The following is a 19,014-nucleotide window of genomic DNA, read 5'->3' as shown; positions in this document are numbered from 1 at the left end:
AAGAATTTGCTCACAGCTGAGTATTCATAGCAACTAAGTAAATCTTAAGGAAACTATTGTCATTTGGATGATACCTTGTTTTGTATTTTTGGTGAAAAAGAAACAAACTGATAGCAGCACTTGGGCAGTATATGCCTTATTAGGTGAGTTCTGATGTGATGGCTTGCTAGGTAGCACATAATGGCCACTCTGCTTTTTTCAGAACTAAATTTCATTGGAGAAAGTAGGTTTTCTTTAGCCAAAAAGACCTTGTAATTTCTCTGACAAAGCTGATAGTGTCATTAGTTTATACAAATGGAACACTAAACAGACTGCCTTCAGAGGGCCTTCACTATGTAATTTGATCAACAAGGAATCTCTTTGATAGCGCATCTCTCTTCACTCCATTATTAACTTCCCTCTATAAACTGATCAGACTTGTAGCATCTATACTTTGTGACCTGGATGTGGGATAGGAATATAATACGCTTGAGAAGTGTGCTCTCTGTTGGATGCTAGTAGTCATTCAGCTTGCAAACACAACATCAAGTGTGTGCTGCTTTTTCTTTAAACCTTCATGATGCTATGAGTTTCAAGAATTCATCTAGAGTAACAGTGATACTGTTATATCTTGCACTGCAATAATTTCCTTTGTGTTTTTTTTATTTTTTTCTAAGTAAAATTTTTATTTGACAGCTTTAACTTTTTTAAAAGCATCAACTTCTAAATCATATATATCTTGAAAGATATGTTAATTTTGTTTATTTTTAGCCTGTCGCAAATCTGAATGATACTTCGGTGGCCAGTCCTTTGGTTTCTGATAATCTTCAGGAAGAAGTTCTGAGACTCAGAAAGGCTAATGAAACTTTGCTGCAAGAAGTTGAGGTGAGACAGAGATCCTGCCTTTCCCTACCAAAAAAAAAAAAAAAGCCCACCACAAAAAGCCCCTGTGCTAAAACCTGCAATTAGAAACAGTTCTTCACAACCCACCTATTACTTGACCCTTCTTTGTCCAGAACCATGCTTCAACTATTGAAGAACTGAAGGAAAATGAGGAAAAACTGAAAAGCTTAAATCAAGATCTCTGTTGTCAGATGAGAAAGATGGTTCAGGATTTTGATCAGGATAAACAAGAAGCCCTTGACAGGTAAGTCTGTGAACTCTGTGTAGTTCCATTTGGGAACTTTTAGCTTGCATGTATAATCTTGTACTAGCTATCTGGTACAAGGGGAGGTCAGCATTAGTAAGCTGGTTTCTTACTTATGGAAAAGTCGAGCCCCATTTAAAAGGGGGGAAAAAAACCTAGGTAGTTTTTTCCTTTCTTGAAATCATAGGTGTGAACGAACTTATCAGCAGCATCATGAGGATACAAAAGCGCATTTTGAGAAAGACCTGATGGAGAGATATGCTGCAGAAAACCAGCAGCTTATTCAAAGTTACGAAGAGACAATCTCACAGTTAAAGTAAGGCTTACCATTTTTTCCACTTTTATTGAAACTTTCCCATTTCCTGTCTGGCCTTCAGTGCTAGTTACACTGTTTTTAACACAGACTTGCTGTCCTGTAAGTGTAAAGACTAATTGATAATAAAAAATCTGTTCTGTGAAGGGCTAACATAGCAGAGCTGAACAGAGAGATGACTGCAGTGAAGGAATGTTACATCGGAGTCTGTGGGGAGAAGGACACCTTGGAAGCTACTTTAAGGCAGAAACTTGAGCAAGAGCAGCAGCTGAAGGAAGAGAAGGTACTAATGGAAATACCTATAAACCATATTATTTCAGACTGTTTTTAAGATGTGATATCGATAAGTGTATTTAACTTTGTAATTGGGGAAGATACTTGGGAGAGATGCAGCTATATCAGAAAGTTAATACATGTGACCTATTGGTTCTTAAATTAACCCGCTGTTGTGTCCAGGGGTTTAAAATATTGTAGAAGTAACCCTTTCCAATAGCTATTAATTTTCACATAGTCAGCTTTCATAATTTTGACTCTTGAGGACTGCTCAGTCAGCAGTGAGAGTTTGACATTCATGAGACATTTTCCAAAAAACTGAATGACAATACAAGTTGTCTTCTCCCTGTATAAAACTGGGAAATACTGTGGGTTTTTAAGCAATAATGAATTCACACTGCTATGTTGCTTAAAAACTTTGCTTTTCTGAAAATATCAGTGTGAAATGACTAAAGCAGGTCAACTGTCTTGCTAAGCAAGTACAGTAAAGAGGTGCAGCTCAAAGTATGCTGGGAATAAAGATCCTTGATAAGAAAACTTATTTTAGAGCAATAGCCTATAATAACGTCTGATATCCCGCCCTAAAACACCTCCTTTTGAGAGCTGAATCTCTTGTCCACGTGTCATCAGTAAGATCAGTACACAGGCTTTTGAGAGTTAATCATGTCTCTCATGCATTCCCATCACTTTGTACCACAGCAGTTTGCTGTGCCTTGGAGAATACTTTAATTCTATTTTTTTTTTCCTCCTAGCTCAAGAAACAGCTACTAAAAGAAAAAGAAGACTCTCTTAAGCTTCTGAGGGCTGAGCTTGAAGAGAAACACAGCAGTTCTATGATAGCAGCAAAGAGGCGGTGGCTGGAAGAAAAACAACAGCAGGTTGAAGAGGAAGTTGCATTAGCCAAAGTTCACTGGGAGAAAGAAGAGGAGGAGGTGTGGAACTTAAACCAGAGGGTTTCAAATTTTATTGTTGTTTTGTTTATTTTCAGAAGGACAACTTGTATGTAGATAGACTTATGCACTGTTATTCTGCCCTTTGAAGTGGCTTTTAAGGATCTGTCATTTTAGGAGCCTCTGAAGAAGTCAGGTATTACACATGCTTAGGTTTTTTTTAGGGGAAAAAAAAAACCCTAGACCTTGTAAAGTAACATGCAAAATGTCCTGAATGTCACCGCTGGTAATATGCTGGAGTTTTCCACCCTGATACCTGAGTGAGTGGTTACACTTTCTATCGTTTCATTCAGTTATCATATAGAAGTCCTTTGTGTATCCTGTCCCATAGAAGAAAGATATCATGAGGAAGAAACAACTCATTCTTTACCAGACTCTTTGCTCTCTGAGCATGGTTTTGTTCTTCTCCTGTTGGGGAAAATTATTGATGTAAACAGACTTTTGTTTGTTAAATACCAGTGAAATTCTAGTTATTTGGACACTGGGGAGATTTTCTTTAAATTTTTTTTTTTTCCTTAGAATAAAGAACAGGTCTTTGCAGAAATAGAAAGACGATGGCAAAGTAGGCTGGAAGAAACAAGAAGAACTGTAGTTGAACGTAATGACTGCAGCAGCCAAACTGACCAAGTAACAGTTGTGGGTGAAGCCTCATTTAAAGAGATAAAAGGGATTGTTGAAAACCAGAGGCTGACGATCCAGAAGGCTCAGAAACAAAATATGGCGGCTGAAGAGGCCTTAAAAGAATTTGAAATAGAACTGGAAAATAAATACCATAAAAGTCTTGCCAGCCAGGTAACCAATAATTGTTCTGTCTGCCTGGAGCCTGTGAAACTGCCATGTGCAACTAAGTCACCTAAAAAAAAAAAAGTGTTCTCTTCCACTAACTTTCTCTTAAGCTCAGTAGTTGATATTTGCTATATTAGAAATATATTTAAAAAAAAAAAAAGTTCTGAAGAAGCTGTAGCATGTAGCTTGTTTTTTCCAGCTGTTAATTTTTTTTACACAGTTGGACAAGTTTTGCAGGAGTTCTGAACAGAACTGAGCAAAACTGACTTAGAATTTATACCATTCTGTTAAGAAAAATATTTTTAATATTCATCATTTTGGTATAATTTTTGCATCAAAAAATGCATCAGATGCTGCTGGTCTGATTCTTTTTATTTCTGTAAACATAGGCAATCCAAACTGAAGTCTGTTCTTTCACTGCTACATGAAAGTAATAATAAGAATGTATTCAGTGGTGGTGACTGAAGTAGGTTTTTTATCTGCTTATAGGAAGATGAAGCTTTAACCCAAGCTTGTGCCAGGTGGCTGCAAGAATTAACAGACCTCAAAGAGTACAAAGCGAATCTAAAGATAGAACAAGAAAAATGGGAAAAAGAACACAAAGAGTCTGCAGCAAAGCAGGTAGCCCAAAATACTTGTATGTGTGTATTAATTAACAGTCTTCCAAATCCCATACACTACTGATGAATGAATGCAGACATATGTAGGGAATCATTAAGGAAAGATGTTTTTAGTTCTAATCAATTTTTTTTTGCCTATATAGGATTATATTTTTATTAAATAATTTGAAAATCATTTCCAATAGATTGATAATGACCCAGGGTTATATTTTATGTATATATAAACGTATGTATCTATTCATAATGACTGTGTTGTGTATTCATCAGTTAGCCCTAGTTCTCTCAGCTGCTGAAGAGAAATGGAAGAAAGAATATGAGAATACAGAGAAATCTGGACCAAGAATGAAAGAACTTGAAGAAAAGGTGATTTCTCTTAAGAAGGAACTGGAGCTAAAAAAAGAAGAAATCCCTGCAGCTATCAAAGCAGAATTAGCAAAAGCCCGTGCGCAGTGGTACAAAGAAAAACAAGAAGAAATCATGCAGGTACAAGAGCAAAGTGAGAGAGACTACCAATCATTCTTAGATGATCCTAGAAACAGAATTAAAGAGGTACTTGCAGCAGCAAAGGAGGATCTTGCAAAGCAGAAGAATGATCTCTCCATTCAGAAAGAGGCAGAAATTAAGATGTTACTGGACCAAAAGCAGCGAGAATGGGAAGCTCAGGAAACAAAGAGACTGCAGGATGAAATTAATCGGTATGAGGAGGAGACTCTGGTTGAGCTTGAGTACTTGTTGAGTGAAATCCATGAAGAACTAGTCAAGTGCACACACAGTAAGCCTTCTTGGAAGGATAAGTGTTTTGATGCTCATGTTCAATTAAGCCATCAATACAAAGACAAACTAAAGGCTTGCTTACAAAAGGCCTACAGAACCACAGTTTACACGATTCTGGAAGAGAAAGAGCGAGAATGGAAAGAGGTAATATTTCTGTAGATTATAACTGCCAACCAGAGATTTGAGAAGTCAGACTCATACCTGTTTTCTCCCTTGTAATCCTGAGAATCAGAGAATCCAACATTTGAGTTCATTGATAACAACAGTCCTTTAAAACTGTAAAAGAGGGCTAAATCTACCATTAGCAAGTGAAAAGGGAAAGCATGGGTGTAGCTTTGACACCTTTAGTCTTTAAAGAAGAAAAAGCTAGGTTAGGAGTGTCACTCTTTAATGCCAAGGTCCATAAATTAAGGAGATGAATCCACCATCTTAAGTTTGGGACCCTGTTAAAGGCTCCTTGTGACCTCTTAGGTGGGTTCTGTCATTAAGGCCCATCTTAGTTTTGCTTAGCTGCTGCTTTTTTTTTTTTTTTTGAGAAATGTAGCAGTTTGTAATGGTGATCGGATAGTGATTGTGGATCATGTTACTCTTCCTTTTTCCCCCTTCTGATATAAATAAAAATGAAAACAGTAAATCCTTTTTGCAAATTATCTGTAGTAGAACTGAATAACTGACAAACTGATCTATCCTGGGAATAATAGTCTTGCTTAATATTATTGTGGCTGTAGGAAATCCTTTTCAATGTGCCTGCCCAAATGAGGAAAGACATCCTACACACTTCTAGAGGAGTTTGGGGCTAAGTCGAATTTTGTCCAAAAGCTTCTGTTTCTGTTGTTTTGGCAGATTCCTCTTTTTGCAATACTTAGGCTTGTAGTAAGTTTTTCATTATGGGGAGCATCCCACCGGGAATGCCATTGCCCCCCAGCATTTAGCAGCTGGGGAGTTATCCAAGAATAGGGCAGAGAAAGAAACTGTCTTGTTTTTCAAGAAAAGGTGGGATGGGGGAAAATGAGTATGAAGTGATTTCTCATGACAATATTATGCAGTTGTTTAGTGGTAATGTTTCTGTTCAGAAAGTGGTCCTTTAAAGTTTTCTTGTCCTGAGTTATTGTCACAATTGTAAAGAGAATGGGAAGTTTTGTTTTCCTGTGCCTGATGCATATTCTGTAATAGGTATGACTGTCTCTTGGTAAACTGTTTTTAATATGCCTTTGAACTTCAAGATGTTGGTTGGCTTGAACCACCTTATCCGGTGAAGTCTTTGTAATTTCTTAGTGATGTTTTTCTCTTATGCTACCATGATAACAATAAACAAAGGAGTTACATTTTTCTAGATGACTTTTCTTTCCCTCTACTACCTATATTTGTGCAGAAGCTCTAAATGGGTCCAACCCCTTTTTCTGCTGGATGTGCCTTTCAAAAAGCAAGTTATCTTCAACTATTCAAAGACATTGTATAGTTCTGCAATGTTAAGGGCTACTGACATTTCCAAAATAAAACTCAAGATAGCCAGGTACTGCTCTTGTAGTCAATTACACTAAGTAAAACTTCTATATGCTAGAAAAACAAATTTTCCTCCCAATTTGAGCTGCAATCTACAGTGCTATTGCACATTAAAGCACCTGCATTACAATTACTAAACCTACTTGGTGGCCAGGGTTGCTTGCTTTTATGCATAACATACTACTTCCTTACTTTAAGATTGTGTGGAACACTTTTTTTTTTCTTTTTTTTCTCTGTGTGTTGGGTTTTCAGGAGGTGTTTTTCAATTGCAGAAATATGAAGAGCTACTGAGTAATGTAAATAAAGCAGCATACTCTTGCCTGCAACCTTGTAAAGGAGAAGTTGGGGACACGGCAAGACCTCCTGTGTACATTGTTGGACACGAAGCAGAAGAACAAAGGAGGCTGAGTAGATGGCCACCCTTGCAAGAAACTGCAACAGACAAAGGTATTGGGCTAGTCCTTAATCTGCCAAATTGTGTATCATCAAATTAAGCTTGTTAGTAGCAGTCTTTAATAGTCAATGTTTTATTGATGACTCTAATGCAAAGTCAGTTAATTAGTGAATATTTGCATGACAGAGGAAGATGCAGTTCTTCTGACTGTAAGGTTGTTTGATGTTGTATTATCTTGTACTATGTTAAAGTCACAAACTGTGCAACAAATGGTGCTGGTCTCCAGCTTACTGATTCAGTGCTAGGCTTTGACGTTTAATTTTATTAAATGCTAGTAACTTTCTGCTCTTTGAAGCCATTCTTCAGGAGTAAAGAAATAGCTGCCATATCTGCTGCAGGTGTAAATACTCTTTGGGGGTTGTGGACATGAACACTAATATCTTTGGTGTTTTAACAGCTCACAAGAAGCCAGTATTGATGATGATGAACAGGGTATGGTCTAAACTATGTCTTGTAAATGGGTAATACTAAATCAGAGCTTTGAAGATTGAATTATACTACTTGCTCTTGACATTAGACAAGACAAGGAATTCTGCATTCATCGAAAATATATTGTTGTGTCAGGAGTTATACTTCACCTGGCGTGGTAGTTTTTTCTGATTCTTTTGATCAAGAATGTAGTTGAAAAAATGCAAATCCCTGGGTGATGGTTTTTTTTTTCTTTCCTCTTCTTTCCCTCCCACCCCCAGTATATTCTTCAGCGTTGTAGCTCTTCCCGAAGCTGTCACATGTACTCTGGCAAAGCTGGAGACAGTGTAGCTGAGGAAAAGCTTCATGGGAGGCACAGAAATCTCTTAGGGGCTTTCTGTTTAGTTTGAGTTCTTATGCAACCAAAAAACATAAGGCAAGAAAACCCAAGAGAGTCTTTTGGCTTTATGCCTATAGTGTGGCTTGAATTCCTTTAACACCAAAATAACAAACCATCTATAAAACACAGAACAATACAAGCAGTGCAGTTGTTCTCTCTCTAGAGCTCCCTGTCCTGGCTATGGAGAGCAGCCGTTGCTCTCCTGGAAGTAGCCCAATCTTTGTAAATTTCTTCACTTAACGACACTCAACTGTGTGTGAGGCTTCCCAGCTGGGAGAATCTCCTTCAGCTGACTCCAAAAGACCCTGCTTGGCTGTTGTGTGTTTTTTTTGGTTTTTTGTTTGTTTTTTTTTAATAAACAAATTCAACCTACAAGTCTTATATTGCTGACTGAAGACTCAAATCATCACTGATGAGAGTGCATTGAGGCTGTGAGGGCTCAATGGCTTGACAGATGCTGCTCCACCTCCTATAACAGGGTTCCAGCCTCTTGTGATTATTTTAATTAGACTAATGTGTTACATGCTTTCCAGCAAGAGAAAGACTTTAGTAGAGCACTGGAAATAGTAAGGTTGGGCTTGATTCTTTTTTTTAGCCCCATGGTTGATGTATAACTTTTGGCAATTACTGTTTCAGGTGAGAAATGTACAAAAAGGAACCCTGGGTCTCAGGAAGTTTTTTGCTGTGAACGCTGCTGCCAGGAGCTTGCAAAAAGAGAGATTGTGTGCCAGGACTTGAAAAAAGAGTTGGAGATAGCCCGCAAGCATCTTCAGCTTGCTGTGAAGGAACACGAAAGTAAGTCAGAGCAAATCCAAGGTTAGGATTGTTAGTCACCTACAGACAACTTTGAATGGCTCTGCCTTGCTGGCTGCATGAGTCTTTCATCCGTTGCATCATTTAGTTTTCAGTGGATGGGTGTGTGTGCATACTTAAAAAAACCAAACAAACAAACCCCCCGCAACAAAAACCCACAAACTTCTTCAAGTTAAGGTAAATACCTGTACCCTTTTTAAAATAATCATTTGCTTAGATCAGATAGCTAATAATAAAAAGGTTTTAAGGTTCTGTAACTTGCAGGAGATGGTCCACAGGTGGACTATCTGTATGCCATGATCAACAGTCTTCAGTATCAGCTTGGAGTCCTTTGCTTTGGGCTTTTTCAGTTCTGCTGTCTTCTCATTCTCTGTGGTGGCTCACTATAATATTTATGTGCTTCTTCGTAGCATTGAGCAGAGTTCAGCACAGAAGTCCAGCCTTTCTCTGTAATACTGGCTTTTGGTTATTTAAAAAAAAAACAAAAACAAAAAACAAAACAACCCAAAACCCACAAAAAACCCCCAAAACCAACGAAGTTTTATCTCTACCCCAAAGAAGGCACAATTGCTAACCTAAAACCTAATAATTCTTTTCCAATGTTTGTCAAGACAACCCTCATTATTATTTTTTCCCCCATCCTTTCTCTACATGTACACTCGATCTCTCTGAAGTTTTGTCTCCAGCATAGTGTTAGGAATGGCATATGAAGGCTTTAAGCTTATTTGATTACTGTATGAGATTACTTTTATATTCAGGCTTCATTGAAGTGTATTGTGATTGATTCCTATGTGCTTGTTACTGCAACAGCTGTACGTTTGCTGATGATGCTTTGTGACATTGAGCTCTTATACCAGAGACAGCAGTTTATGTAATAACTTCTGTTGAACTCAACTTGAATTTAGAGAAGTACAGAGAATTATGGTTTATCACTTTTTTAAATAGAAAACGAGAAGGTTCTAGAAGCTCTAAGTGCAGAAAACTCTGACATGAGGACTAAACTGAAAGACCTGGGAACACCACCAAGGTATTTAAAAAAATCTAAAGCAGCTGATTTTTTTGTGAGATACAAGCTGCTTTTCTTGTGCAGTGTGACTTATGTGCATTTCAGATCACTGTCAAAGGGAGGCGTCTCAAAACCGTGTACATCCTGTGACTGTGTGAAAGGGCTGGAAGAAATGCGTGCTCAGTACATTAAAGCTGTGAGCAAGATTAAATGTAAGTACTAAAGTCTTAGCTAAAAAGTTAGGAGAGCAAAATAATTTACTTTGTCACTTCCTTCTCCTTCAGCCAACTTGTGCAGGAATCTGACAGCCAAATTGCATGAGAAGTTCATTTTTCTTTCTTACTAGAGTGAATGTGAGAAATAGAATTGTCACCATAATCTTGGACAGATTTATTGTGATGGGTGAAGCCTTGTTATGCCATCCTTGCTTTGTTGCACTGTACTATGTCTTTTGAAGTGGTGAAGTGTACTTTGAGAACTGATCTTGTTTCTCCAGCAAACAATCTACCTACTCTGCAACATGTTCTGAGAGAGAATCGGCTTTTCTCTTGCGCTATATCCCACCTTCTGACTTAACCAGCAGCCTTCTGGCTGAGGAGAGAGGGTTAAGTGTAGCGCCATGTCTTACTTGAGTGCAGCAGGTCCCCAAACGCCAGCTGCACTGCCATCGAAGAATTCCTAGACCTGCATTTTACCAGCCAACATTCCTCCCAAATCCCTGTGCCTAGTGTTTTTTATTGCTGCTGAAGATGCAGAATTGGACAACTGAATTCCAGTCTGATGCTTCATATTGTCCTACTCTGGTCTTCAGTGGCATTTATCCACTAGGCAACACTTGGTACAAGAATTTGGGTGGAATGTTGGCAGGTAAATCCAGGCGCTTGCTGACTTGCTCCAGGTCTGCTAGACAATCCCAGTTTGTGGTGGTGTGGTTTTTTTTTTTTCCCCTCTGGGTGAAAACTAGTACTAATGATGTGTGTTTGTAGGTGATATGCTTTGTTATATCCGTGAAAGTAAGGAGCGAGCTGCTGAAATGATTAAAGCAGAGGTTTTAAGAGAGTGCCAAGAGACGGCACGGAAAATGCGTAAATACTATTTGACATGCCTTCAACAACTTCTTACTGATAATGGGAAACATGAAGGGTAAGTTCGAGTATGTTTGGAAATTACTGTTGGTTTTGAAAGAGGTGTGTAGATGTTAGTCTGGTGTCTGTCCACCTTGGAGCAAACGGTGTCTGACCTGAAGTCCTGCCAATCTGCTCAGATTGGCATGGGGTCCCTGCTGAGCAGCCTGGCATACTATCTTTTCAGCAGTTTCTGACTCTTGCTAACATTGCCTTGAAGTAAAATGCAGAGTTGAAAAGGAATTACCTGTAAACTTTTAATATTTTTTTTTCATGTTCTGCAATTCTTGGCAGAGCTGAAAAGAAAATAATGAATGCTGCCAGTAAGCTTGCTACAATGGCTAAAGGACTTGAAACGCCTCTTCGACACATTCCCCAAAGCAAGTCTACCCGGTCAGGTATGTTGGATTCTATAGTTGTTCTCTTCTTGATCATATCGATTTAATGCATGTAGTAATGAAAATGCAGATGGAAAGTGAAGTACTATTTATTTATAAGCTTGCTAATGGAAATGTAAATATAAGCTGCTTATTTTGACAATGCTTACAATTCTTTATTTAAAAAAGAAACAAACAAAAGAACCTAGTTTTTCTTCCAACATTGACATTTCCTTCAATTAATCTATTTACTTCCCTCCTCTCCTAGCTCTGCTATTAAATTCTGATCTACCACCTGGAGTTGAGTATTCAAAAAGAGATCTCATGCTTCAGACTAGGTCAAACCATATGGAAAGCAAATCATGTGGCAAAAGCATTACTGAAAAAGCCAATTATAAAGTTGTTCAGAAACGTGTACCACATGACTTGAGACAGCAGTTTGATGCAATGCAGACTGAAACTCAACATATGCTTCATGAAGCAGTGACTTCAAATATTCAGAACGGGAATCATTCTAAAAATCTGGATGGTGCTTCAAGAGATGCTCTGCCAGAGTTTTATCCAAATGAAGATGGAAGAAGAGTTATGTGAAGAAATTCTATAAAATTACTTGAAATATTAATGTAAACATTTGTTTACCTTTGTAATAACACGTTCATAATTGTTTATAGTGTATTATATACAAATTTATTAAACAGAATCTATTTTTATGTTAAGCTTAGCTTGCAGTGCAGTGTTTATCTAAAACAAAGCTACTGTAACTTGTGGTAATCTTTTTAAATGGTTATGAAAATTCCTTCAGAGCTCAATAAGAGATGTTTTAGGATTTGTTTGAAGTAAGTATTTTAATTGATTTTTCCATTTTGAAGGACCCCCTTTAAGCCTCTGAGTGCATCCCCATAACAAAAGCAAAAATACCTGCGTTTTTTGATTAAATTATTATAACAAATCAAATTTTAAGTATTATTCTCTTTGGTACAGCAAAAAGTAGCTCATACTGGGCAGAAAAAAGGTACAAGTTAGAATAACCATGTGTTGCAGGTGTTCCTTAAATAGGTTATGAGTGTAAAGTGAAGATGTAGTATGTTCCTTCTGATGCTTAGAAAGCTTCTGTTTTAAAGGCCTGTTCACATTTTGAAGAGAATTATGAAATGTATCCTTTTTTTTCTAGACTTAATGCTTTCCTTGGGGTGGCATTTCATTTCTAGTGATACTGTGAGAAAAAGAGGCATTTTGCTGCTTCCTTACAGAGGGTATGATTAAATCATATGTGTTGCAATTATAATAGTATGGTTCTGGGCTAGCAATTCACATCAACAGTAATATGGAAGACGTAAACAAAAAGGTTTTGCTTGCTATTATTCTGTGATATTAGAAGAAGAATGCTGCTGTAGGGATGCTCATTTGGTCTTTCAGAGTTGAACAGCACAGTCTAGTCTGAGAATCTTTTCAGTTTTAAGAGGAAAATAGTACAAGATTCAACAGAAATCTTCTGAAGAAAAATGTGTTTGACTTGCTTTACAAAAATGTCCTGGCCTATTTATGTTTCAGGCCAACTGGCAAGGCAGAATGCATTACAGCTCTTGGTACGCAGGGCTGGTTTGTGACTCGAGAGTCTCTCAGGCGATCTAATGAGACACTTCTGAATTTCTTGGTGGCCTTTAATGTTGCCCATAAATCCAACCCCACTTCCTCTTTAGTGAAGGTGGGGTTTGTCATCGTCAGTGGGAGCAAACTGAGGCCATGAGAGACCGCTTGTGCCTAAACAAACATGGGCAGTGGTTAAGTTCAAGGGCCAAATTCCGAGCTCTTAGCTGAGGAAATAGCTGTGGCCTTGTCTGCAGGGAAAAGTTTTTACTAGTTGTCCTTTAAGCCCCACGTGGAGGCTTTTTTTTTTTTTCTTCAATGATGAGTGGCTTTTTTTGGTTAGCTTAAACGTTTTCCCAAATTGCGCAAGGTAAAAAAAGAAGCACGTTTATTCCCGCGTGAGATGTACTTGTACAAGTGTTTAAACCAATACATCAGATTAATTCATTCCTTGGGCTAGTCCAGGAACCTTCCCCGGGTGAAGAAAGCCTGCACCTGTAAAAGTCAACATGCAGCTGCCCTGTAGGACATCCCTGACCATTCAGACAGAGCAGTTGAGGGCCCATCATCTCATTGGTGTGGACCAAACATACTTTTCCAAATAATCTTTTGTCCGAGTCGGGTTCAAGAGCTTCTCTGTATTTGCTTCTCAAAATGCCATGCTCGGTGCCAATGTGCAAACTACTTTTAAAATTCTTCTAAAATGTAGCTTTTACATTTTACTTTCTGTCACATTGTTCCATGTTGTTTGTATGCATAACTTATTGTTATCTCTCTGTAGCCTTTAAAAAATTTCCTGTGTTTAAAAGCTCAGTGGTTTCAGTGCAGAATGAAGTACTTAATGATCCTAGTCCTGCTAGAGCTTTGAATAGCTGATGATTTTCACATATTTCATTTAGAAGCCGGGGTCCCACACTGAGGAGAAAAGATCTTCCACATTACTGACTGCTCTGGAGAAAGCCAAGGGTGCAGCAGATCCCAGCTACAGTGAGGAAACCAAGGGAGTTTTCTTCAGTAGGCTCCATAGCCTGACTTGAGAAAAGCTGCTTTTGTTGGGTGTCTTTCCTCTCTTACGGAGCAGGAAGGTGTTATGCAGATGGGGCAAAAGAGAGAGGGAGAAAAATATTTTCAATCCCAGCTAGTAAAAGGGAGAATATTTAAATGTGGACATTAGGTGCCCAACTACATATGGTTGCTATTTCAGTCGTATCATATCACATCACAGTACTGGGCAACTTCAGGGACCAAAACTGCAATGCATGTGAGAATGTGGATGTAGGTAGAGATTTGGTTAAATCCTTGCTCACCTAACGTTTGTTGTGTGTCTTGTTACACTGACAACTCCAGAGAGCTCCAGAGCTTCTGAGGGGATTTTAAGTTTTCCTTAATGAAAGTCAGCTGTACAGGCCTGGAGGGAAGATCCTTACCCCAACAGCGGCAATCATTCCCTGGTGAGTAAAGTTTGAGGAACAAGGAGATATTTAGCCCAAGAATCAACAACTCCTAGTCAAAAGCATTCCTCAGCCCTCCTTCTTCTAACGTCAGTAGGAAAGAATGAAACAATAACAGGCTAGCATAGGGGGTGGCAACTCCTGAAATTGGACAGTTGACACCAATCGGAAAGGGGGATGTAGTGTTGCAATACATGTGGTTGGGCTTGCATAGTTGAGCCAAGCTTGTAAGAGCCACTAAATGAATTTCTGAAAATAAGTTTACCATGTATTTTCACCCACTAGGTTATACTGCTGAAAGAACTTATCTGTTTTATTCAAGAATTCATTACCTGCTCTTAGGTCTTTTTGATTCATATGATTCCTTGTTTTAATACTGCATTTATGCCATAGAGTCAGATCTAACTTTATTGTAGTGATGTTGCAGTTAGCACTATTTACCTCAAACTTTGTTTAACCACACCCCACTCCCATCCCCAAAGTAGCAGAATGCAGTGGTACTCTTCCTCGCTCTATTTATGTTCTTTATGTTTTCTCTAGCTGACTTACAGGTATAGTATGTCTGTACGTTTCTGCTTAGAACAACCTCTCTGTAAAAAATGTGTCACTATTTCATATCAATATGAAATATCAATATGAAAGAAGCTATTTCCAAGATGACTTTTTCAAGCTGTGTTTAAATGGTAATTAAAATTTACATTTTATGTACATCTTAAATATTTTTGATATAGTTAATTGTGCATAAGATGCTTATATGTGATGTACAGAATAGCAATCCACAGGATTTGTCTAACTCATGCATGTTTTGAGTAGTCAATATTTTGAGTAATTAATACATTAATTATTGGTCTCAGATTGTAGTGTTCTAACTTGTCTCTTCAGTGGCCTTTTTCATCTGGAATGAGCAACACCTGTAGGTATTAATGAAAAAAATTAAGACTAGGTCTTGCATAAACCAGATTTAAATTCCCACATTCTTTGTTTTTGGTAGGAGACAAGGTTTCAGATGTGCATAGATGTCTATCACAGCAAGGTGCTGTGCACAAGAATCATTATATGAGTAGGAAGTGAGGCCATGAGAGGTTAGGTAGCTTGTTCAGAAAGTTAGGAAGCCTGAACAGGGAGTTAAACCAGGTCTTTTAAATCCTAGGCTAGTACTTTAACCACTAAATTACCTTTTCTTTCTACTTGATGGCTTTACTGTGCTTATACACTTTTGATTTGTCCTCTCTTCTAGTCTGGTTTATCCCCTTATACTTTTTTTTTTTATTTCCTTTTGTCTTTATATTGGTCAGTTTTATCTGACTTTGCACTCAGCCTCTCTTTCTTCTTTTTTTTTTTTCCTAATTTAATCTTGGACTCTCTTTCCCTTTGGCTTTGCATTAACTATCCCCCCACACACACTTTGTTTGAGCTTAATGTTGTTTTAAGAGGCTCTCCCCATCCTCTTGTTCAGCTCTTACTCGTGGGAAATAGATTAATCGTTAGGTATTTCTTCTCCAGAGTGGCACTGTTTTTTCTTGTGTTATCCAAGTCATCATGTTACATGATACTAATGAATTAAAATTTACGTAATATTACAGGTCTCTTCCACCTTTATTTTTCTAAAAAGGTCATGCAGTCTGGTTTCCTGCTGCAAGGCAGAATCACCTGTGCTAATGTTGGTCTTAATGGATGTTTGTCCAATGTGTTCTGAAAGATCTCCAATAACAGAGACTCTACAACTGCCCAGACAAATCCTTCCCAGTATTATCCTTACTGCTGGAAAGCTGCCTCCCCATTCCCTTTGAGTATTACCTGAACTCGTTTGCTGCAGTTTAAGCTCATTACTGCTTCTCCAATGTACCAAGGAATAGGAATTTCTTTTACGTCATGCTTAAAAACTACTATTTTCCTCCTCAGTTTTCTTTCATGTAAGTAACACCACTTCTTTCAGTCTTTTTTGCATAAATCAGCTTTTAAGATGTACAGGTCTGTTGTTGCATGCAAATGTGGAAATAGTCCAAAGGACAGCAAATGGTAAAAGGAAAAAAATTAGACCCAACAGTCCTATCCTGCCATGCTTGATAGTTTTCAGACTGGTTCAACTGGTTGTCCATTCTTCTGCAGAATTACTACAGCCTTTGCAAAACACCCTATCTGTGATTGTGAAAGCCTTTCAAGACTGCTATGTTAAATCCAACTTCTGTAAGTGTAACCTGTGGATATGCAACTAAGGAGAGCTCTGGCTTGCTTGCATTCCCAGGCTTTCCTTAACGCCTTTGGAATTTCTTATCTTGTTACCTCCTTACCTCTTATTTTGCTTTGTAGTTGGTACTTTCCACTGAAGTTGGGAGATCTACTTACTACTGTATAGTGTCCCTTTTCCCATAAAATCTCAAGCTGGGTATACTTCCCAGAAGTATTGAAATACACAGTCACATATATATATTTCAGTCATTCATCCCTAACATTTGCTGTCAAAGCCATTCTTCTGCTGTTGGAACTCTGTTCTCATGTTTCCCTTTGTTCTGTGGGAGTTGCTAAGATTTCCCATTGAATTTTATTTTAAATGTTTGCTCTTTTGTGCAGATTAACTGCAGAGTCTTGTCTCCCACAGTGTAGATGGGTTACAATGGAGACGATGGTAACCTGGCAGTGATACAGGAGCACATTACTTGCAGCTGTAGTGAGATTTCACCCAGCATTCTGATGCAGAGTAGTTCACACTTCCACATTAATCATGCTTCTCTCTCTGTTATTGTTGCTTGGGTAAATATTTCACTGTTGTGTAGACTTGGGCAGTGATCTGTTGGAGAACCAAAGTTCTTGTTTTCCTGCCTCTTGTACACGCTTACCTACCAAGCAAGCTTTCAAGCCCAGTGCCGTTTTCACACTTGATAAAATGAGTCTGTTTCCATCATGTAGCATTGCTTCTTTGTAAATCTGAATACAAGTAAAGAAATTCATGTCTACTGCCAAATGTTCTGGCTGAATGCCATCCCTGGTGTTCTGGCTTCATCCAGATGACGAATGTTCCCTGTCAGCCTGCAGCATAGTGAGAGGGGACAATGGTACAGAAATACTGTAATTATCTAATCAACTTTGCCTAGAGTGTTAAGCAAATGCGATTCTTTAATACTCTGGTTTTACTATAGCTGTTAATTAACATGTGCAAATGCAATTTGTACAGCAAAATGAAGTAGAGGAAACATTCACTTTTAAGTTACTTTACTCCCCTCTAGTGGTCTTGTGCCATACATACTTTTATGTAACACTTTTCATCACGATAGATTTAAGGATGGTGTTAATATTCTGTAAAAACAGAAGTCTACTGGTAACCTCCTTCCTTATGCTCATCTTCTCTTTCTATAGAGAAACGAGTTCAGTGACTGGGATTGTTGCCAATGTAACTCTCTAAACAAAACTGTTCTTTATATGTTGACTTTAATTAGAGGCCAAACTGCACCTACAGCTTTAAAATCAGTGAGTACAGAAAAAAAATCTTAAAGCTGCGGACTAAACATTTGTTTTCTGTGCCCTCAAACCTGTTCACAGGGGGTGTTAGTGTCAATGTCATGGTGACTCAAACAGCAGCCAAGGCTGTAGAAACTTCAGCAGAACCCAGTCGCATCTGTAGTGCTGCTATATGTTAGTTCTGTGCGACGTGCTAGTTTTGGTGTGTGTCTAACACTGGACCTGTGCAAGTTGTGGAACATAGGGAGACTGTTGAATGACTGGGTTCCTCCTTTAAGCTTGCCAGTTGGCCATTTTGTGTAGGATGTGGCTTCCACTAGCTGGAAAACAGATGAGAACTTACAGTATCAGAATGGAAACTTCTTCTCCAATAATCCCCTGGTTCTTTGCTCAAGTTGGTGTACAGGTGTGAAGCACAGGCTTAATTTAGCAACAGGTATTTAGCTTAATTTAGCAAAAGGCTAAATTTTTCTTTGCTTCCTAGAATCTGTATTTTAAAGGTTTTGAAATGACTTGCTAATACAGTGTCCTTGGAGAAGATAGGGTACCTCATGAGATGCTTGTCTCCTTTCTTCTTTTTCTGCTCAGAGTATATTAAGAAAAATGTAGATAGACTTTTCAGAAGCTAGCTGCTCTTTTCAAACTACCCACTCATAACTTTTCCATTTTCTTCTAGAATGCCTTGGACTAATATTTGGAAGAAAAGAAAGTGGAATAAGCAGGGTATAGAGTCAATAAAGAAAATGTTGACAATTTTCCATTGGAAAACACAGTTCTCTTAAAATACTTCACAAAATTGTGTTTGTCTTCATATTTAGTTATGGAGGAAAAATGAAAATGTTCCAAGAATCAAAACACTTTAACACTATTTGAGTGGAACCTTTTGTTTTAAAATGAGTCTTCATTTGTAAACTTTTGTAACTCTAAAAAGTCAAAATTGAAATGAAACAGTTTAAGAGATCCAAGCTCAGCCTTTTTTTCTGCATGATTTTTTCTTTTGTGGAAAACTCAAGTATCTCTGTTTCCTTCCAAGCTGGAAGGAAACCAAATGTGAAAAGTAAAATCCTTCATAAAACGTAACTCCTGTCTTCCTGCAGTGCTCTTACAAGAGATTATTTGCCTGTGTCAGCGATGCATGTTATAATGACCAATAGCTGGGGAAACTATTTCCTACGTTTCTCAAGATTGTTCCCTTTAGGTCATTAGCAGATAGTTCTAATAAACATGAGCTGAGCCAGTAGAGGCTTTGACTCTATTTATCATTGCGGATGTCTGAGCAGTCCCTGGGGGAAGTTGTAACCAATTCATCAGCCAGGGAGTTTAACTTGTTCTTAGCTCTTCTCTTGAACAGCAGTGGTCAACAGTCAAACTAAATCAAAATCATTCACATGTATGCATGTAGGAAGCAGGTAGCATATGTAATGTTGAAATAAAATTATCTGTACAGCTGTAAAGAGCACACAAGCAGGCAGCTGGAGTAGAAGTTTCTTTACTCAAATAAGCTGGCAGGCCCTGCCTTTGGGAGTGCAGGGCCTGCGTGGGGAAGTATCTGCTGTGGCTTGGGGCATCCTGCCTGACACCTGGCAGTTCTGG

At 38.2% G+C, this 19,014-nt stretch overlaps 1 protein-coding gene across 1 annotated transcript in view; it reads left to right on the top strand.

The window, feature by feature from the left end:
- The window catches only part of CEP152 (centrosomal protein 152), a 26,249-nt gene extending 14,731 nt beyond the window's left edge, over positions 1–11,518 (top strand). The window contains exons 14-27 of the mRNA XM_068410751.1: positions 751–864; positions 996–1,126; positions 1,314–1,442; positions 1,587–1,722; positions 2,465–2,644; positions 3,182–3,454; positions 3,938–4,069; positions 4,336–4,986; positions 6,618–6,792; positions 9,366–9,447; positions 9,532–9,638; positions 10,413–10,569; positions 10,845–10,948; positions 11,196–11,518. Coding sequence (XP_068266852.1) covers positions 751–864; positions 996–1,126; positions 1,314–1,442; positions 1,587–1,722; positions 2,465–2,644; positions 3,182–3,454; positions 3,938–4,069; positions 4,336–4,986; positions 6,618–6,792; positions 9,366–9,447; positions 9,532–9,638; positions 10,413–10,569; positions 10,845–10,948; positions 11,196–11,518 — 2,694 coding nt within the window. The remainder of the gene's footprint in view (positions 1–750; positions 865–995; positions 1,127–1,313; positions 1,443–1,586; positions 1,723–2,464; positions 2,645–3,181; positions 3,455–3,937; positions 4,070–4,335; positions 4,987–6,617; positions 6,793–9,365; positions 9,448–9,531; positions 9,639–10,412; positions 10,570–10,844; positions 10,949–11,195) is intronic.
- The last annotated feature ends 7,496 nt before the right edge of the window (positions 11,519–19,014 follow it).

This window comes from Nyctibius grandis, chromosome 11 (genome assembly GCF_013368605.1).
Source record: "Nyctibius grandis isolate bNycGra1 chromosome 11, bNycGra1.pri, whole genome shotgun sequence".
NCBI classification, from domain to species: Eukaryota; Metazoa; Chordata; class Aves; order Nyctibiiformes; family Nyctibiidae; genus Nyctibius; species Nyctibius grandis.
The sequence above is the reverse complement of the archived record's forward strand: the minus strand, read 5'-3'. Positions and strand labels throughout refer to the sequence as shown.